Source organism: Humulus lupulus, chromosome 6, assembly GCF_963169125.1.
Source record: "Humulus lupulus chromosome 6, drHumLupu1.1, whole genome shotgun sequence".
NCBI lineage: Eukaryota > Viridiplantae > Streptophyta > Magnoliopsida > Rosales > Cannabaceae > Humulus > Humulus lupulus.
The window spans coordinates 42,470,126-42,492,604 of record NC_084798.1 but is presented as its reverse complement, the minus strand read 5'-3'; the positions used below and the strand labels follow the sequence as shown (position 1 = coordinate 42,492,604).

General features: G+C 37.0%; 3 protein-coding genes across 3 annotated transcripts; all 3 read right to left on the bottom strand.

The window, feature by feature from the left end:
* Nucleotides 1–3,251: 3,251 nt before the first annotated feature.
* On the bottom strand, nt 3,252–3,785 carry LOC133785017 (uncharacterized mitochondrial protein AtMg00860-like). Its single transcript, XM_062224276.1, has one exon. The coding sequence runs from the start codon at nt 3,783–3,785 to the stop codon at nt 3,252–3,254; it is 534 nt and encodes a 177-aa protein (XP_062080260.1).
* Nucleotides 3,786–3,905: 120 nt separating this feature from the next.
* On the bottom strand, nt 3,906–5,505 carry LOC133785016 (uncharacterized). The gene is made up of 3 exons (XM_062224275.1): nt 5,105–5,505; nt 4,624–4,864; nt 3,906–4,343 (listed from the first exon to the last, which is right to left on the bottom strand). The coding sequence occupies exons 1-3, from the start codon at nt 5,503–5,505 to the stop codon at nt 3,906–3,908; spliced, it is 1,080 nt and encodes a 359-aa protein (XP_062080259.1).
* Nucleotides 5,506–17,305: 11,800 nt separating this feature from the next.
* Nucleotides 17,306–21,430, bottom strand: LOC133782104 (transmembrane emp24 domain-containing protein p24delta3-like). Its single transcript, XM_062221295.1, has 4 exons — nt 21,166–21,430; nt 19,308–19,520; nt 17,681–17,757; nt 17,306–17,563 (listed from the first exon to the last, which is right to left on the bottom strand). The coding sequence occupies exons 1-4, from the start codon at nt 21,352–21,354 to the stop codon at nt 17,419–17,421; spliced, it is 624 nt and encodes a 207-aa protein (XP_062077279.1). The 5' UTR covers nt 21,355–21,430; the 3' UTR covers nt 17,306–17,418.
* Nucleotides 21,431–22,479: the final 1,049 nt, after the last annotated feature.

The following is a 22,479-nucleotide window of genomic DNA, read 5'->3' as shown; positions in this document are numbered from 1 at the left end:
AAATTTGAATTAGTTATCAAATTGTTAGATCTTATCTAACAAAGTAGTTTGAATAAATAATTAAATAAAAATTGAAAGAAAAAAAACCAACATCCCTAAAAATAGGGATGCTACACGTGCACACACAGTCCATGGACTGGCGTGTACTGCTATTTTCAGGGATAGGATTTTCATTTTTATTTAATTAATTAATTAATGGATAATTCAAAAATTAGTTTTTAGATATTTTCATTAATAAAATAATTAATTAATTAAAAGGCAAATTGTAAGTTGGTTACAGATTTATTTTTTAAAATTTGAATATTTTCTTTTAAATATGAATAATCAGAAAATATACAAATGACCAATCTCAGAAAACTAAGTCTAAGATTCACTCTGTGAAAAATAAAACGATAGTTTTCTCTCCTTCGAAAAATAAGGAACCAATTCTCAGGTCTATTCTATTGATCTCATGTGTTGAGTACATCAAGTAGAATCACAAATAAACTATCATTCATTCTCTAAGTGCACACACACTTCTTGAGGTGTAGAGAACGCTTTGGAAGATCTTGGTGTGAGTTCCTGGGAGCAGCTTGGATAGGAAGATCGTTCTTATTATGAAAAGATAGCAAGGACACTTGATAGGCTTCAAGAGGTATGAATTCTATTCTTAACTTGCTTATGATTAATGTATGTATATTAATGGATCTGCATATTTAAAGGTAGTTTAAATATGTTACAAAAATTTTGTTGTACACTAGGCCAACCCCACCACCATTCCGCTGCATATTAGGAAACTCGTTCCTAACATTTACCTCTCTGCTTAGACACTCAAGGGCCCTTTGGTAATTTTACATATCTAAACTTCCCTAAATTTTACCCTATAGTTTTTAAATATCTCCAAGCTTAATTAATTAAATTAAATGTGACCAAAAATAAAATTTGTCACATATCAACTAATTTTGGTAATTTTATCAAATTGACCAAAATGCCCTTAGAGGTCCGAGCAAGAAATTATCATTCCTAAGCCTGGTTGATTGGAATTCAAACATCAATCAACTTTTCTTAAACTTATTGGCTCGACTATAAAGTCTCAGTTGCCATAAAAAATTAATATTTTTATGCCATATTATTTCCTATTTTATTTAATCCGAGATTTTTCTTCCCTTAAGGTTTATTCCTTGGTCAGAGACCAATCTTTCTTTACATAAAGCTAGATCCTTTACTGAATCATTACCGCGGCTATAAAATTCACTAATCATCGCAAATTCACCTAATATTATTTATCAGAATAATATTTCACTTAATTCTTCACCGGCTCCAACCAGCTACTAACGGGTGTTCATAAAATGGGATGTTACAATACCAACAATTTATAAAAGTTTCATCCCTGAAACTCAAAACAGATGAGGATACTGCTCCTGTATCTCAGCTTCCGTCTCCCAAGTCGCCTCTTTAATGCCATGGTTACACCACTGCACCTTTACCAAAGGTATTGTTTTGTTTCTTAACACCTTGTCTTTCTGATCCAGAATCGCGACTGGTTTTTCCTCATAGCTTAGTTGAGGATCTATGCTAAGTTCATCGTAACTTAGTACATGAGTAGGGTCGTTCACGTACTTCCTTAACGTTGACACATGGAATACATCGTGAACTCTAAAGAAAGCAGGCGGAAGGGCTAGTCGGTAAGCCGCCTTTCCAATGTGTTCCAGAACCTTGAACGATCCTATGTACCTAGGGCTCAACTTGCCTTGTTTCCTGAACCTCGTAGCTCCTCCCAGTGGAGCTATCTTTAACAGTACCTTATCCCCAACTTCAAATTCTAAAGGTCTCCGTCGACGATCGGTATACTTACATTGGCGATCTATAGAGGTTTGTAACCTCTAATGAATCGACCTAATGTCCTTCGTAGCTTGGTCTACCTCTTCTGATCCCAAGAATTTCCTCTTACCAGCCTCATTCCAGTGGATTGGAGATCGACACTTTCTTTCGTATAGTGCCTCATACAGAGCCATTTTTATTGAGTCATGATAGCTATTGTTGTAGGCGAACTCAATTAATGGAAGTTTTACACTCCAGAGACCTTGAAAATCTAGCACTCAGGCTCTCAACATATCTTCCAAGGTTTGAATTGTCTGTTTTCTCTGGCCATCCACATGTGGGGGGAAAGCAATAATAAACTTCAATTTAGTTCCCAATACCATTTTTATTCTCTTCCAGAACACGAAGGTAAATCGCCCGTCTTGATCGGACACCATAGAGATGGGAACCCCAGGTAATCGCACTATCTCAACAATGTACAAGTCTGCCAACTTATTTGCGGTGTCTGTTGTCTTAATGGGTAAGAAATGAGTAGATTTTTTCAGTCTATCAATGATAACCCAGATTGCATCGTGCCCCTTCGGAGTGTGTGGTAAATTGGTAACAAAGTCCATGGTGACCATTTCCCATTTCCACTCAAGGATTTCTAGTAGCTGCAATAACACTGCGGGTCGCTGATGCTCCACCTTAGTTTGCCGACACGTCAAACAGTGTGCCACATATTCTGCTACATCTCTCTTTATTCCTACCACCAAAAGTATATTTTGAGATCCTGATACATCTTAATGGTTCTCGGGTGCATAGCATAAGGAGTATTATGAGCCTCATAAACAATTTGTTTCTTGATCTCCTTATGATCAGGCATGCATAATCTACCCTTTAAACCCAACACTCCATCCTCCGAGATGTGAAACCCTGGTCGCATGTCTTTCGTAGTCTCATGCACCATTCGTTGGATCCACTGATCTGCGAGTTTTCCCTCTTGGATTGCTTCCATGATCGTGGGTTGCACAGATAACTATGTCAGTCTTCCCACTACTATCTCCAAATCCAATTTGGATATATTGGTTTGTAGTTCTTGGGGTATTTCTTTCACCAAAATTACATAAGCCATTGGCTGCCGACTAAATGTGTCAGCTACTTTATTAGCCTTGCCTAGGTGGTACAGTATATCGCAATCATAATCATTGAACAATTGTAACCACCTCTGTTTTCTCATGTTTAACTCTTTCTGGGTGAAGAAATATTTCAAACTCTTGTGATCCGTGTATATGTCGCAGTGGATCTCATAGAGATAGTGTCTCCAAATCTTCAATGCAAACACTACCACTGCTAGCTCCAAGTCATGTGTTTGATAGTTTCTCTCATAATTTTTCAATTTTCGAGAGGCGTACGCAATCATTTTCCCGTGTTACATTAGTACGGCTCCGAGCCCTTGACCTGATGCATCGCTATAAAAAGCATATCTCGGTACCCTTTGGAATGGTGAGTACAGGAGAAGTCGTTAATCTGGTCTTTAGCTCTTGAAAACTCTGTTTACACCTATCCGTCCACTCAAATTTGACATTCTTTTGGGTTAGTGCGGTCATAGGCGTCACTATTTTGGAAAAGCTTTCCACAAAGCGCCTATAATACCCTGCCAAGCCCAAGAAACTGCAAACTTCTTGTGCGTTCTTCGGGACCTTCCATTTCTTCACCGCTTTGATTTTAGCTGGATCAACTGCAATTCCATCTCCTGACACCACGTGCCCTAGGAAACTTACTTGATTCATCCAAAATTCGCACTTGGATAATTTGGCATACAACTTTTTTTCTCGTAATCGTTGTAAAATCAGCTTCAGGTGCTTGTCATGCTCTTCCTGGTTTCGCGAGTATAATAGTATATCGTCTATAAACACGATCACGAATTTGTCTAGATACTCACCCAATACCCTATTCATAAGATCCATGAATGTTTCGAGCACATTGGTGAGTCCAAAAGACATCACTACAAACTCGTAGTGGCCATATCAAGTTTGGAATGCAGTCTTGGGAATATCTGATTCCTTGACTTTCAACTGGTGGTATCCAGATCTCAAGTCGATCTTTGAGAATATCGATGCTTCCTATAGTTGTTCGAATAGATCATCTATTCTGGGCAATGGGTATCGGTTCTTGATCGTCACTTTGTTTAGTTTGTAGTGGTCTATACACATTCTCATGGAGCCGTCTTTCTTTTTCACGAATTGTACCGGGGCTCCCCAAGGAGAATGACTTGCTCGTATAAATATTTTATCTAGGTAGTCTTGTAATTGCACTTGTAGTTCTTTGAGCTCTACCGGTGCCATCCAGTACAGTGCCTTTGAAATAGGAGTGATTCCTGGAATTAACTCGATCTCAAACTCAACCTCCCGATCTGGGGGTATCCCTGGAAGATCCTTAGGAAACACTTCCCAAAATTTGCACACCACTGCTACCTCAGTTGGTTGTAGCTTAGACTCTCTATTCTTGTCAATTATGTTTTCCCAGTAGCCGATACATCCATCATCTAGTAATTTCCTAGCCTTCAAGGTGGAGATTATAACAAAATTCTTCTCTCAGGCTGTGCCTTGGAACACAAACGGTGCTTCCCGAGGTGGGTTAAAAGTCACCTTTCTTCGTTTGCAATTCGCCACTGCCCCGTATTTGGTTAGCCAATCCATACCAAAATATAACACCGTACTCAAGTAAATGTAAAACTAGCAAATCCACGGTCAACACTTGACCTACTACCCAGATTGGTACGACTCTAACTCAAGATCGTACCATCACATCCTCCCCCGAAGGTAAGGATACACCACATACATTTTCCATAGGCTCAGGCTTCCTATCTATCTTATCAACATAAGATGCAGTAATAAAAGAATGGGATGAACCAGTGTCCATCAATGCATATGTTGAGTTATTAGCCACATGAAGCTGACCTAACACCATGTCGAAAGTCCCAGTTCCTTTATCACCCTGGGTGAGTGCATAAACTCGAGGTGCATTTCCTATTGGCTTTAGTTGGTCGTTTCCTCCCTTCTGACCATGAGTTGGGCAGTGCCTAGAGAAATAACCCAGCTTTCCACAAGTAAAGTAGTTGTTGTTGTTGCATTCACTTAGGTGGTGTCGATTGCATTTGTTGCATTACGACCAATAGTTGTTTTCTCTGCTTGGCTACTTGTTGAAGTTCGAACTTCGGCTTGGTGGCTCCATTATTCGTTTATTGTTTCCACCATTGGGAAAATGAGAGTTTCCTGTAGTATTGTTCTCCCGCACACTTCTATTGCCTCAGTATGCAAACCTTCCAGAAGGATTGCTCTGGTTACTAGAGTACCTTCTCCGATCATTGGAGACATGTGCTCGTCCCTCAGCCCTGTAGGGCACTTTCTTCTCTCGTACTAGCCATGACTCTTGGCGAATTGCTTGAGCCACAGCTTCATCATAAGTACCCGGGATGGTCTTCCCAATGTCCACGAACTGAGTTATCTCTCTTTTCAACCCCTTCATGAATTTGTGTACCCGGTTGGCTTCAGTGTGTACCAGATCTGGAGCAAATCTTGAGAGTTGGTCAAATTTGCACACGTACTCCTGTATGCTAGATGACCCTTGGACTAGGTTGGCGAACTCAACCACCTTTTGATCTATCACCGTATGGTTGTAGTACTTGGCATTGAACAGGGTCAGGAATTCTACCCATTCCATCTGTGCAACGTCACGCCCCTTCCTAGTTTTATCCCACCATATGCGGGCGTCCCTTTCTCAACATTTACACAGCACAGATTACATTTTCCCTCTCGGTAGATGCCACAAAATCAAAGATTTTCTCCAGCATGCTAACCAATTCTTCTGCCACCAAAGGGTCCAAAGTTCCTTCGAACATAGGTGGCTTTTCCTACTAAACCGTTCTGAGATCGATTTCGACTGTTCTATTCTAGATGCATCAAGTGGTGGATTTTATTCCACCAGTGGGTTTCCTTGCGCTAGGAGTTCCTGTTGTTTGGGAATATCATCCCGAGATTCTGGGGGTTTGGGGTTGTGTGGCGCTTCCAGGAATCTCTGCATCAATGTCTCGAACATCTGAGCATTTGTCGCATTTTGTTCATGCACCGTCCTTCTCATATCCTCTATCTGAGTTGCCAAATTTGGTTCCATATGTGCTCTTTGCCCTCAACCTCTCCCTTGGCGTCGACCCGTTCCTCTGCCTCGGTCAGCTAGGTCTGGTGGGTTAATAGCTCGAGCTCCCCTGGTTCGAGTGTTAGGCACCATTGTGAGTCTCTAAGCAACAATGTTCAAAACATTTTAGTATACAAGTTTCCCGTACACAGGGAAAAGGAAAGAATATCATAACGATTCAACTCAAAATAGGCAGTCAATCATTCAGGGATATAACCTAGCAATACAAAAAGATCATGATATAAGGTTTTTGTTAGCAGAATAATAAATACAAAAAGAAGAGAACCCTAGCTACACGTCGGGTTTTATTTCTGCCTGCTACAACTACACAAAAGCCCTTCAACTTAGTAGGTTTGCCGAGTCTTTACCAAAAGTATCAACAAGACCCTCACAGCATAACCTAATATAGGCTATCCATCAACATTTCAGCTCTATGTCAGTATCCTCATCCGGCTGCTCGGGATCCTATGCATCATCGGCTTGATGGCCTGTCGTGGCTCTGGTACTATGAGCCATGAAGAGTTCCTATATGTATGGACAACGACGAGTGATTACTAAAAGTAACAAGCTAGTAACAGCATACGCATGCTATTCTTTGCCCAAGTGATTATCAACCATTCACAAAACTCGAACATTAGAAAAAAGATTTCATTTTAAACATACCAAACCATAACATAAATAGTGAAATTTGAAACCATACTGTGTTTCACAAAAGATAATAAAGCGAACGATCACTCTCCTAATTGACACGCATGTCCCCATCCGAGTCCTCGGCAGGATCATCCTCAGTATCATCTTCTGATTCAGCTTCGGCCTCCATGACCTTTACAAGGTTTTATTCTGCCGCAGCCCTACCCTCCTGCTGGGCTCCTGCAGAAGCTAGAAAATCTCGCACTACCAGTTGTGCCCATCGATCATCCTCTGCCACGTTGCGAACGTGTTGTGCTATCAAATGCAAGCTCAATGGAAGCCTGAAACTCTGGCCAAGAGGTAGTGGCTGGCCCCAGATGCCTTATCTAAAACCATCGAAAAGCCTCGTTTCATAGGTAGATGTTGGCCAATCTCACCATGAAGCTTAGAGGAATCGCCATATCCTCAAAGATGATTTCTAGTGAATGAGTCCAGGATAGACGTCATACGAGTTGTCGGCTTCCCCAGTGAATATGCGTGGATAGGCGCTATGGAATCCCTGATGGAATCGAAGCTTCTACTTGAAGGTATATACTATAGGTGGGTCCTCTAGGACAAGGTTATCTACATCGGGTTACTCAGCCATAACCTACAATTTTTAGGATCAAGGTAAATAAAAGAAAACAAGGAAACAGATATGAAAAGGCCATACTTACAGTGAGTGTCGGTCTACCTTGCAGAATATACATGTGTGTTTGTCTACAGAATTGGCCCAACTCGAGCTCTGATACCACTTGTAACAACCCTCAAAACATACAAGACCAAAATCGTGCAGAAATTTAAACTTTTTACTTTTAGCTCAATGTACCAAAAATCCATATAAAAAAACTATTAAAAGTTCATGTACACACACTTTTAGTTTAGCAAACAGAAATACAATTTCTCTTGCACAGAGTTATAACGAAACAATTATCCCAAAAGAAATAACACACCTCCAGCCTTTTCTTTTCAAAATGGTGATCCATAAAAAACCTCCCCAGGTTTAGCCACATGTACATATCCACAAGCAAACTCGGCGCTCACTGCTCCACTTGTTTTTGCACTTACCTACAACATGAAGCAACTAGGTAAGAAAAAATGCTTAGTAAGAATACCCTTGCACACAAATATACTAAACCCAGTAACGGGTTGACCTAAGGTAGATATCACTACCGATCACTAGGGTATGGGATAAATTCTAACCCTATCATACAATTCTTAATAATAGCCATACAGAAAATCAAGCACATTGGTTGCGCCCAACAACCCATTTTCATACATATCATGTCAACCTGCATTAGAAAAAAAAATCCCCAGAACATACAATATGGATAACCATATCCAATCAATAACTTTGGTTGTTTCTAATAACCAAGTTCACACATAACACAATAACCTGCACTCAGAAAATTCCCAAAACATACAACATGGATAACCATATCCGAACAATATCTAACAACCAAGTTCACACATAACACAATAACCTGCACTCAGAAAATTCCCAGAACATACAATATTGATAACCATATCTGAACATTAACTTTGGTTGTTTATAGCAACCAAGTTCACGCATAGCACGATAACCTACACTAAGAAAATTCCCAAAACATAAAATATATCACTCATATCGTAATATCCTGCACTTAGAAGATTCTCAGAATATTCAAGTATATTTAACACAAATCATGACTAAGCAATTAAATCATCAACAAGGGATACGGGCCTCAACCCGGCTCCACCATTAATGTCCTGGCTCCAACCCGAACTTTATACTCATTGTCCTGTCTCCAACCAGGACTATATATTCACCATGTCCTGCCTCCAACCCGGACTATATACTCACCATGTCCTAGCTTCGACCCGGACCATATATTCTTACTGTGTCTTGGCTTCAACCCGGACTATATATTCTTACCGTATCCAAGCTCCAACCCCGACTATATTATGATAATGTTCTGGCCTCAACCCGAACCTACTTACCATTTAGTCGCAGAATGCAAAAGCATTGCAAGAGTAGGCATTAAGCATACCCTGGTCTTAATGACCCAAAAAAAACTAGTGTAATCTACTACTACAAGCACACACTAGTATATTTATGTTGTAGCCAAGAAAAAGAAAGGCTAACTTACATGGAGTCCTTAGCTCCCAGTTGGATCTTTAACACCACTATTCGTTTTTCCTTTCGCGGTTACTATAATTAATACAGTATACTCGGATTAAACTATGACATAATCTTATAGCTAATATTCTATGATAGCTACATGCAAAAACGTTCTCTTAGAGACTCTATACTATAGCCTCTTATACACCTTATAGTGTATAAGGTCAGATTTCGTTTTAGTCTTTATAGTATCATGAGAAAATCGACTTCACCGCAACACGCTCTCTGTGCCATGAATCTTAATATTCTTTAACTAGAGAACTCTCTTATCAGATAACTCGTATTTTGGTTTTTGGAAAAAGGAGTTATACTCAACTCCTATCTTTAGAAAAATACCAACTTGTCATCCTCTTACGAAAGTTTACCGTTTTCTATCATTTACCAAAATACCACTTTGTGACCCTTTACAAATAATATATGACAATGTTATCTCGTTCTCTTAAAGATTCTACAAAACCCAACTCTCATTCTTACTATTTTTATCCATAACCTAGGATCTCTTTTTACGTTATTTTTTAAAAGAAGGGCAATTGTACCCTTAACTTAAAAATGGTAAAAATCAACTTTTAAATTAACCCAAGCTGATTTGGGATTGGTTAAGTCTCCAAATATTTAGTTATCTTTGCAAAGGATAATTTCTTCTTATTTCCAAAACTTTACTTCCACTATTTAATTTAAAGTGGTAAAGTCTCATTTTTAAACTGTTGCCCTAAGTTGAGTTTTGGGCAAAAACCCTTAGACTATCATTCACGTATTCTATGTCATAAGGATGGGAACTAGGCGAAAGCCTCACATCAAAACTTTTTAGGTTAAGAGAACTAACCTCCCAAAAATCATTTTTCGTTAAAGTTTGAAATTACTACTTTTCAATTTTTAGGGCGAACTTAGAAAAATTATTTCTCTTAAACCATGACACATTTTTCTATTAAACTTTACAGGGTCTTTTATACACATATTAACTAATTCCCTTCAAAATTTCATAATTTTTGGGATGGCAAAACTTATTCAAATTTTTAAAGCAATCTGGGTAGTGCCTACGGCCCAAAAGTTTTTCCCAGATTTTAAGGTAACTTTGAAAATTGACTTCTCTTACACTGTAGCCTAGTTCTTTCTAAAATTTTACAGAGATATTTATGCATGTCTAAATTATCTTCCATAAAAATATTATTATTTTTTAATAATAAAACTCATCAAAATGTTTAAAGCAATCTAGGCAGTGCTTGCGGCCCAGAAGTTTTGTTTCCAGATTCTAGGGAATATTTTGAAAAATCATATCTCTTATACCTTAACACATTTTCCTCTAAAATTTTACAGTGACCCTTATACATGTTTAAAATAACACCCTACCAAATTTCATAACTTTTTTTAGTAAAACTTGTTCAAAAGTCAAAAAAATTGTGGCAGTGCATGCTGCCCAGAAATTTTCCACATTTACATCAAAATGTCAAAACGTTCATAACTTGGGTTTAAAAATACATTTTCACGATTTTCCAAAGCCTATCATAAAGTAATCACAAAGTAATATGCAACTACATAAATATTTTTCACGGACAGAGGTAATAGAGTGCGATCTGACCCATTGAAAGACAGACCACAAAATTTTGGCAGCATGGATATTTACACAACCTAACAACAATTAGTATTTCAAGAATAACCCTTGCCACATGCATGCATACAAATAATCATACCACACATAAATCTCAACCTTAAGCATAAAATAAGCTCAAAAACTATTGAAACACCCTATACAACCAGATCTACAAGAATCACCACAAAACATAAAGAACTCAACCATAGATTCTATCTTTCGAAGCCCTAGCTTGGAGATGTGTTCCTTAGCTCTTCAACATCTTCCCTTAGTGCTCTAAACTCTCAAAACCGAGCCTCAAGTTCCACATGCAGATTTTTAAGAAAAGGATTAGGGTAGAAAACTTAGACGAGGAAGAAAACTTGCAAACTACAAAGATTTCTTACCTTGCTTCCACTAGATCACCAAAGTGCTAACTCTTTGAGGTACTACCCATACAAGCCTCACTTGAAACCTAGAACACAAGATCAAATCCATGCATGGATATTAGATCACATGCATGCAACATAAACCCTTAGGGTTTCGGGTTTGACGAGGAAGAGAGGAGAAAAAAATAGAGTAGGGTTCAAAACTTACTCCTCCCTAGTGTGCTCTTGAGCTTCTCCCTCCTTCAATGGGGTAATGAGTGCTCTTGACTCTTGGAGAGAAAAATGGCAGCAATGGAGAGTAGAGATACTAGGGTTTCGGTTTTGGGGAGAGAGAATGGAGAGAGTTATTTTCTTGAGGAAAAAGAAATTTAGAAAAAAAAATGATTAGATGTGTAAGAGGAAAATGATTGGGGGTTTATCCAATGGGTGGGATGAGGCTCTTACTCTTCCTAGGGTAGATGTCCTAAGTTCTTGGCATAGCCTTGCCGCCCTCCCCTCTCTCTCTCTCACTCCTCTCTTAGAAAAGACCTTTATGCCCTTGCTCTTCTTTACCTCTCTCCTTAGACACTCAAAGGCCCTTTGGTAATTTTACTTATCTAAAATTCCCTAAATTTTATCCTATAGTTTTTAAATATCTCCAAGCTTAATTAATTAAATTAAATGTGATCCAAAAATAAAATTTGTTACATATCACATAATTTTGGTAATTTTATCAAATTGACCAAAATTTCCTTAGAGGCCCGAGTAAGAAATTCTCATTCCTAAGCCTGGTTGATTGGAATTCAAACCTCAATCAATTTTTCTTAAACTTATTGGCTCGACTGTAAATTCTCAGTTGCGAGACAAAATTAATAGTTTTATGACATAGTATTTCCTATTTTATTTAATCCAAGATTTTTCTCCCATTAGGGTTTATTCCTTGGTCTGAGACTAATCTGTCTTTGATAAAGCTAGATCATTTACCGGATCATTACCACGGCTATAAAATTCACTAATCATCGCAAATTTATATAATATTATTTAGCAAAATAATATTTCACATAATTCTTATCTGGCTCAAACCAACTATTAATGGGTGTTCAAAACACGGGATATTACACATATGGTCGTCTCGAAGGCGAGGATCCTTTCTCGCAGCCATCTTAGCTACGGTAGTGACATTCATGGCACACAACCATTCTGTCTCTTCTCTCTATGTGGCAACATCCTCCCTACAAGCTCAGGTTGTTAGGGGCCTTCATCTAGGTTTTCACAAGGGTCCTCCTCAACGTTCTGCGGCATAGGAGGATTCGGTAGGGCCGCGGGGGCGTTTTCTTTAGTAGGACCATGCCTAGGTGCCATGACCAATGAGGGGGTGGGGCACCTTGGCTAGTAAGTGAGAAGATCTGACTCTAAAACTCACACTCTCAATGAAAGCACCAACAAGTTGACTCATTTTTTTGTCAACTCACACAGAGTGATAAATGAAGAGTCGTTTGTGTGTATTGCCTCAGAACAAATCGTTTATGATGAGTAGTGAGCTAAGGAAAATAGAAGTAAATGCAGCAATAAATGAATGAGACAAAGACTTATAGTGGTTCAGCCCAAAAAAGATTACCTACGTTCACTTTAGTTAGTATTATTTATGAACTTTGAATCCGCAAGAGCAAGCTGAGTTTGATCTTGCTCTTAGGGCAGTTATAGTTGTGGAGAGTGGAAGCTCTCTCCAAAAATGAATAGCTATTGACTTGTTTTTCTCCCTTTGAGATTTGTTCGAAATCCCCCCTTGTTACTATGCGGGTTGCACTATTTATAACCATGGAGATGGGTAGGGCTGACAGTGGCACCTTGTTTCTCGACCAGGCTAAATTTCGGTATACTTGGTTGTGAGACAGGTTTATGTCTCACCAAAAAAGGAAGTCCAACGTGTTCTGTTCATTTAATGGTTGAAGGCGCACTTGGGTGTGGAAGGAGGCTCGCATGGTGAGGGCCATCGGCGGCCAGTGAGGGGCCTCGGTGACCAATTACTGGCGACCGGCGATGTAACGACCGAAATTTCATAATAAGGCTTAGGACCTTGATTAGGGGGCCAGGATGGAAAATTTTAGAATTATGTGATTATATGATATATATATATATGTGTGTGTGTGTATCATTATGTGATTATGTGAGTTATATTATAATATGAATTTATATGCATGTTTAGGTGTATTAAATATGCATGTGGGCCCATTTCTGTTTAATTGGGTAATTTTCATAATTTGGCCCGTTTTTGGTATATTTGACATATGTGTGGTATGTGTGTGGTACTTCATTATTATTTGGTTATGCTTGGGTTACTCAACGCGAGAAGATCCTAGGAGGAAAGTCAGTGGGAAAGTCACAATGGGATTCATACTTGACTTGGAGTGAGTCAAGGGGTATTTAGCACATTACCGGGATATTGGGTAATGGGAATAAATATTTGATGATAAATTGGGAGTTAGTGAGACCAGGGGGGAATTCTGGGAATTTTGACTACTTTACCCCAGGGGGCGTTTTTGGGACCCCGAGCATTAGGATTTTCTTGAGGTTACTTAAGCTTGAAGTAACTTGTCAGAATTATAAAAGAACGTTCTCTCTCCCTCTCATTCCCTTTTCGACACCCATTCGCATTTTCGAAGGAAACACAAGTTTTAGGACTCAGATTCAAGCAAGGATTGAGGCATAGCGATTCTAGGGAAGATTAGAAACTTATTAGCTGGAGGATTTAGTTGGGAAACGACTTAATCAGAGGTAATCCAGGGTTTAAGTTCTAAGTTTTTAAAGTTTTTAAGCTTTGATTGGATTTTATGTTTTGATGAGTTTTTGGATGGTTTGAGACTTGGGTTTTATTGGTTTTGGATAATTGGGATGTTTGGGAACTTTGATTTTGGGATTTTTATATGTTTGGATAGGTTTTTGGGGGGTTTTAAGTGGGAGAAACCGTAGAAAATGGCTGGTTTCGTGGTCAAGTCGCGACCTTGTTCTAGCAAGTCGCGACCGGGATGAACCAGGAGCAAAGGAGGCTCTGCCTGGGGGGCGCACCGTGACCCAAGAGGGGCCAAGTCGCGGCCCGCACCCTGAAGCCCGGGCAAATGCTCTCTGACTTGGGGGCAAGTCGCGACCCTCAGGGCCAAGTCGTGACTGGCTTGTGCATTTTTGCCCAGATTTGGTTTTTAGCCGTGGGAACTTAATTCTAAGGGCCTGGGATCGATCCTACTACCCAGTTGAGTAGGATTCGACGTCCCAAAGGCTAGGTTTGGGTCTGGAAGTATTTATTTACTCATTTTGATGAGGTTTTATATTATGGTTGTGACTAGGCTAGCGCTAAGGGCTTAGAAATAGGATCGTGCTTGAGGGTCGTTTATTGTTAACCCAGTATGTGATGCATGCAATATATGTGATTATAGCATGGCATGAAGGTGAAATATGGAATTTTCCAGAGCTTGAGTCTCTGTAATTGTGCATGATTATAATTATGTTTGTGATTATTGATTAAGCATGTTGAATGTCTTATATCTTCATATTTGACATATGATATATATGTCTGCTTGCATTACCTCATTGAGGAAGCACTGACTTATTAGTCAGGTAATGGCAATGGTGTCAGTATTGATTGTGAAGGTGTGACTTATCAGTCAAGATCGGCAGTAGTACTAAGCATTGGTCGTATGGTATTGGCTTATGAGTCAGGAACGGTATTAGCGTGTTTAACGCAAGCTGAAATGATTAGATCTAATCAACATGAGCATTAAATGCTTGACCAACCCCAAGGTCGAATAAAACTAAAGCGCTTGTCTAGTCTAAAGGCTAGTAATGTAGAGCCAGGGCCAAAAGGCTCAGGTGACTGAAACGTCACATGGCTTAGGGAGCGGATCCCCAGAGATAGACTTATTAGTCATCTATACAGAGATAGACTTATCAGTCATCTATTCAAAGATAGACTTATTAGTCATCTACCCAGAGAGACTTATTAGTCGTCTACCTTAGAGAGACTTATCGGTCATCTACCTCAGAGAGAGAGAGACTTATTAGTCATCTACTCCGAGCGCAGGACTTCACAATCATTGATTTGTACCTACCTGCATGCATGAATATGGTTATTACTGCTAGGCATGCTTATTATGATTTAGTGACATGTTATTTTCTACTTATAAGCATGTGTTTGAGTTTTCTTGCTGAGCTTCGATTCACGGGTGCTATGTGGTGCAGGTGAAGGCAAGAGAAAGCTGGATCATCCTTGAGTTGGAGAGCTTAAGTGACGATGTGTACATATGTGGCTGCTCGACCACCACGACCGAAAGTTTAAAGAGGAACTAGGGTTAAACCCTATTTTGCCGCTTAGGTCGGCTGATTGTAAATCTTTTATTGTAATTAACCCTTAAAATATATTTTGGGATCCCAATGTATACAGTAAACGTTTTAGTGAAACGTTTTATCTTTAACCAAAAATTTTAACCCTAAACCGTTAATCACATTTAGTTACACGATTATGGCCAAAATACTCGATTAGCGAATTTAGCACTGTTTAAAATGCACAACGTAACGATCCCTGGGTAGTAGGGCGTTACAGGCTAGGTGCCTCAAGGATCAACTATGTCTGATGGCGACTTTAGCAGATTCTTGTGATGCGTGTTCGTCTGACTCAGGCGTATGGCTAGGGCGATTGACTAAGGCCCTTTTTCTTTTTACGGTTGAAGTTGGTGTGACCATCTAGGGATCATTTGGCTTCACACGATGAGAGAAGTAGATCGGCAATGGCGAGTCTTGCCTCTTCTTCAATATTGGTGAAATGGAGAGGGTCACTCCTTACGGCGGTTGGTGGTAAATATTGTGTCCCAATACTTTGTCTTGGCATGTCATCGCTTCGCGGACAGCCACGTGGAAGTGCCGCATTTTGGGTATAACAATACATATATATATATCATATATGCATATACATAGCTTATAAACAACCTGCTCATCCAACTATTTTTTGTATATATATATATATATATATATTTATTCAGATAGTCAAAACTTACAAAAGTCCGAGAGGATGGATTAACGTCTATCTCCCCTACAACAATTTTAGATACAGCCCAGACGGCAATATTTTGAGCAATAACATTACAGGCCAAAGGGGCAACAACGAAATTAAAACAACTAAAGAAAGAAAGTGTAGGGAAGTCAAGAACTAGCTGGTTTCATTGTGAATGGAATGTAGCCGTACTTGCAACTGAAGTTTATCACATGGAAGCTTTGAGAGTGTTTGACACCTTAACTAAAAAACTGTTTTTTGTTTTTAAAAGCTAAAAATTGTTTTTTGAAAATAAGTTGGAGTGTTTGGCATTGTTTTCATAAAACAATTTTTTAAAACAAAGTTACAAAAAACAGAAAATTTTAAGAACAACAAAAAGTTATTTTCTATTGTTCTCAAATTTTCTTTCCTAACTTTCTCATTTCTTATTTTTCATTATTTTTTCTTTCAAATTATTTTATGTCATTATTTATTATAAACTTTTAAAATATTTTTCTCTTTGTAAATATATTTATTAATTTTTTATTTAAGATTTAAAAAAAAATAAAACTAAAAAAATTATTTTTAGAAAACATTAACCAAACACCTTTTGTTTTTTGAAAACTACAAAAACAGTTTTCTGTTCTCATTTCTGATAACAAAATTTTAAAAACAAAAAACAGAAAACAATACCAAACAGGCCCTTTATCTCCACCATCATTTTATTATTTATTGTTTCAATAATGTGGTACATTAAATGAAAATTAGGGATCTATATGATCCAAAATTTAAAATGGTGACTTATGTGATGCATAACGAATAAAATTTTTAAAACTTTTTGGCCATCTCTAGCTTCTAAAGTAATAAATCTCTTTCTGAGTTTATTTATTTTTATAACATAGTATTGTCAATTTCTATTATAAAGTAACAAATCTCTCTTTCTGAGTTTATTTATTTTTATAACATAGTATTTTTTTTAAAAATTGGCCATCTCTAGCTACTAAAGTAACAAATCAGTTTATTTATTTTTATAACATAGTATTGTCAATTTCTATTCTAAAGTAACAAATCTCTCTTTATGAGTTTATTTATTTTGATAACATAGTATTGTCAATCTCTATTCTAAATTTCTGAGTTTATTTATTTTTATAACATAGTAAATTTCTGAGTTTATTTATTTTTATAACATAGTATTGTCAGTTTCAATATGTACTTACTATAATTATGAAAATCCATTAATATATATTTATGTATAAGTTAATGGAAAATCCAGGCATTACAGTTTTATGTGCAATTGTTGTTATTGTGCACTCTTTTCTTACTTCAATTCTTCAATTTAAGGAAGATGCACTATCATACACGGTTGTATTTCCAATTAAATAATTATATTTTGTTTTATTACTTCTTAATAGTAAAGACTATAAGACATTAATAACATTATTTTATAATTTGAAAATTTATAAGAGCAATGTGGTACCAAAAAACGAAACCATTCCTAAGATTCTCTTAAAATAGAACATTCCTAAATGTAATTTATAAATAAATAAACAGTCAATAAACTGGAATGCATTAGCTCAAGGTTGTCTGGTATCAAAATTTTCTAGAAAGATAAAAATAAAAGAGAAATATGTTAAAAGACAAGTGCAGTTGCCATCTTCTAGATAAGCTTCTTCTTTTGGAAAAACCGTTTCAAGTACCATAACTGCAGAGCTGAAACTGCAATGCAAACTGATACCGACACCATACTAAACCACGCCACTCTAGCATTCGTATTTTCGCTCACATTCCTCATCTCTGCTTCTCTATAATATATCCAAAAAAACATAAAGCAAACCAAAGCATAACAAGTTACACAAGAAACAATAGGAAAGATCAATTTAAATGAATGTTGTCCAACTAGCACTGCAGATAAATATTACTTGCTCTTGAGGTAAAGCAGATTCTCGTGGATGGCCTCCACAGCTCCTTCGAGTTTCCTCAACTCAAGTTCGACGCCCTATGTGCAGGAACATATGAAGAAAATGAAATTATCAAAGACTAACACTCAGAATTTTAGATAATGAGAAAGGAAACATTCAATTTATACATGTAACCGATCTCACTCACACACAGAAACATATTCATTGTTCTCAGTCATTGTTCTCAGTGAATTGAAAGGATTGATAGGAATACAACCTAGAATATAGGATACATGTCTTTTCTTCTCTCTTTTTTTTTTATTTTCAACTTGTCATCTAAATTGAAAAAAAAAAAAATTTCCCAAGTGTATGAGTGCATTCATACACAATGAAAATAAAATGGTAAAAAGAAAACCCATCAAATCACGTGCCTCAATTGGAAACTAAAATTTGGCAAACAGCTTAGAATGGATAAAAGAATCCCTACACAGATTACTGAGTATATAACTAAAAAAACGAGATAGAATTGTAACCAGTTACATATACTGTAGGTTGTGACTTGTGAGTATTATTCGTTGATGCTGCTATCCAACTTGCCAACTAATGTTCCATGAAACCCTCCACAGGTTCAAAAACTGATGTACCCCAAACTAGAGGCTTCAATAAATTGCAGAGATAAAAACAGAGGCATAGAAGAAAATCGATAATCAGATCTGGTATTTGATATTGAATGCAGGAAATGATAAGAAAAATAGTAGAACAGTTGGGTATTCGAGAGACCCAGAACTCTCCCAAGAGCTACTGCTCAATTACAATATAATTCTCATCATGCTTTTCTCATTTCTCTTAACCTCTTATTTATACTATCTTCTAGCTCACTCGCTACCCCTCACTATAATGACCCATATACCCTTTTACTTACACTATTCAACCAATCCCAGGGTATATCAAAAGCCAAACATGTGCGTGTGTGTATATGATTATACATACAAGTCCCTATAGTATTGATAGACCTAGTACACAGTTCAGGTTCAAGAACTATGAATAGGAAAATCTTATTGTTAAGAGCCAAAAGTTTGTACAATTTCCATGTTATTTCGAGAAAACTTGGAGAAATCTCCTAGAGGAAGTTTTTACTCAAAACAATCACAATATTCATCCCTCCCTACCCCAGAACTTAGTGTCTCTATTTATTGGCTAAGACTATTACAACTCCTAATTAGCCAACCAAAAGAAACAAACAGAAGTGATTGCTTAATTTAAAGCATAACACCTCAACACTAAAACTAAAACACTCCTCTGCCTTTTAAAACAACTAAGCACTAAAACTAAAAATCCTTTACTGCCTTGGATGCCTAGAATAGGGGAACCTGACTTGGGTCTAACAAATACAAGGGTATATGTGTATTTCATATATGCTTTCTGACGTGTAAGGATATAGTTCATACGGGCATGTGCATTTGTAGATCATGCATTTGATAAGGAATTTCACTCGCTACCATTTCAGAAACTGAATTTCAAATTAAAAGCAGGACTAGAATCTCTTGATATTCATTTTCTGATACAAACGTTATTGCCTTTTTCATTTTCTTTTTCCAAAGATTAGATCAATAAAAAGAATCATAAAAATATGCGTAGAAACTCTCACCTCAATCTTCTCTTTCCTTGCAACCGATTCCCAATCTTTAGCAGCAATTCCAGTTTTCCAGTCAAGATTAACACTCACATCTCCTTTTCCATGGTTATAACCATCCACCCAAAAACATGCCAAGTAGTTGCCAGCTTCATGAGTTGTAAAAGCAAACTGACCATGTGTTGAATTTTCCGCATGGTGGAGATTGCTCCCGTAAGGAGATGTCACCTGGAGTACAACAACTATGAAACATTATAAGCAATTACATGTTTAACCCAATGAGAACTCCTGTCAATGGCATTCATTTTCACTTTAGGAGGAACACTATCATTTTGGTATTTACTTGCAATTTGGGGGTTTCTTTTTTCCTTCTCACAAGCAAAAGAAAAGGAGAAAACAAAATTCGAACACATCAATATAATTGGTTTTGTTAGATAACCAATTCATCACAAGAACTTAAGCTTATTAGATGGCTGGCCAACTATAGCACCATACTCTAACACTCCCTCATCACGTGTAGGCCTTGATCAAACAAACTCCCCACATGAGCCAATTCAAACAAGAAGACAGACAAACAGATGACAAGTTAAGACATTGCAAATGCAGAAATTTAAACTCAAGAGTAGAGACTTCCTACTCGAATACCATATTAGATAATCCATCCCAAAAGTTTAAACTTTAAATTGTTCAGTGAGTGACTTATGGTATTATAATTTAAAAAAATCAACTATTGAAAGCATATATCATGTAGTAGCAATCCTTTTGTAAAATGCTTATATATTGTCAGAATAGAAATTAGGATAATATAATGAGAAACCAAACACAATTGCATCACAAGCATTCAGCATCTATTGCAATATTGATTTTCTAACTCCCTAAAGAATATAAATATTCCCTTTATAACAATTCTGAACTCTACTCAGCCCTAGTCCTTAGAAACCACTGATTTGCATCAATTCTGCGAAGTATCATGATAATATGGAATATGAAGCCACACGTAATACCATAACTTCCATAATCTTAAGTCTTAATCACTTGCCTTCTGCTCTTACTCTATCTCTGGTCATTAACTATTCGATTATCTTATTTTCTCACACTAATACAGTGGTATCTGGCATCATACATGACTTTCAAATGTATAATCGTCAATTGAACCATAATGCACCATGCCTATCTTACAACCAATACCACTCTTTCTCACCCTCTCCATTGAAACAACAATATCGAAAGTAATTTAATGAGAGTTCACAGTACCAACCACCAGAGGAACAATCTTACATAGAGACTATTCCAAAATAAATAAATAACTGGTATATCATTTTTAAATTACAATTCATCATGAATTTGAAAACTTATAAATATCTCCACCGTCAATACTCAATTAGAAAAAACTTAAACAAAATGGTAAAAATCAGATTTTTTAAGTTTTAGAGGTGCACCAAGGTCATGAAGATCTTGAAAGCTAATACATGTAGTGGGTATTCATACAAATCCTCCCCAAATTATTTATTTTATTCTTTTGTTTCCTCCATAATGTGCACTAAGTTATTGTAAAGGCAAAACAGGCTTCTTTCAAAAGGTTTCATTCACTTGCACGGATTATGAACAAATCAAATTCAAATCATTAAAAAGCTATCAGAATAAAACAAAACAAATATTATAAAGAATCAAAATTTTACTTTCTTTACAAAAAACGAGCAAGGAAATTCTAAATTATAAAAATCCCAATTCATTATTTAACCGTATAATTTTGTTTAAATTTTCTCAACAACCAAACAAAACAAATAGCGGAAATCTAGAATTGCTATGGAAATAGAAGATGAAATTGAGAGAGAGAGAGAGAAAGAAAGAAAAGGAGAAATAAAGAATTAACCTTGACGGAGATGGTGGGGGTGTCGTTAGAATGATCTTCGGAAACGACGACGTAATCTCCCAAAACGACGACGTTGTTCTGGATTTCCTCGGAGACGCACTTGGTGCCGGACGAGGGTAGAGTTAGCCAAATCGATTCACTGGCTCGAACCATGCAGAGGATCACCAGAAATGCCACCGTACTCTTCATCGTAACTCCCTCCTCTCTCTCTCTCTAAAGAGTCGTATCACTCTCTAAATATGAGGAATTTGCCAAAATGATAGTGATATTTGCAAAATGGTTTTTTTTATTTTAATTAATTTTATAGTTATTATGGGTGGTTTGGTAAAAAATTTTGAATTTTTTAAACCCAAAGATAAAAATATGTTTGGTAACTATTTTTGTTTTTTTTTTTTAAAAATAAAAAATAATAAACACGTTTGATAATTTTTATTTTTATTTTTTGTTTAACAATATAAGGTGTTGATTTGAAGAAGAGAAGAAAAAAAAATTGAAAACTGTTTAAAAAAAATTTGAAAGTGAAAAAATTCTATTTTCAAAATTTAATAAATTTTAATTAAAATTTAAAAAAATAATAAATAAAAATAGAATTACCAAACACATTTTACGTTTAATTTTCAAATTTTTAATTAATTAAATAAAAAATTATTTTTTTTAAGTGTTACCAAATAATACCTATATTTTTTTAAATGTGATGATGTGGCCGGATTTGTAAATAAAATAGGCTTAATACATATAACAAAACCCTAAACAATAGTCCATCGTCTTCCTCCCTTCTCTTTCGCACCTCATTCTTCTCCATTGAAGACAGCAACCTCATTCTACCGTAAAAATTTCGCCGGCGACGAGCTCCAGCCACCCTCAACGGTGACAATATTTTTCCTAGTATTTATTTTTTTTTACTTATTTCCACAATAGTTTTATTTTCACTCATTCCCTTACTCTCTTATGCTCTTTATTTTAAAGAAAATATAATGGAAACAACAATGGAGGAATCAACTACATTTGGTCAGTTGTCATCAAATGAACAAGTAAGATTATTGTGGATACCAAAAATCCACCATAAAAAAAAAACCTCCAGTACATGGTTAAAATACAAGGCTAAAGGTCACTTAGTCACATTATCAGGCTCAGACCTGTAAGTCTTGTGAAACCGGGAGATTGTCCCAAAGGAAGCGACCCTCTCCTGCGACGTGACTGCAGCAGCCTTAGCACCCTCAAGTTCGCCCTCTAAGGAAGCAACCCTCTCCTGCGACGCAGCCGCAGTAGCCTTGGCACCCTGGAGTTCGGCCTCTAGGCTGGTGACCCATTCCT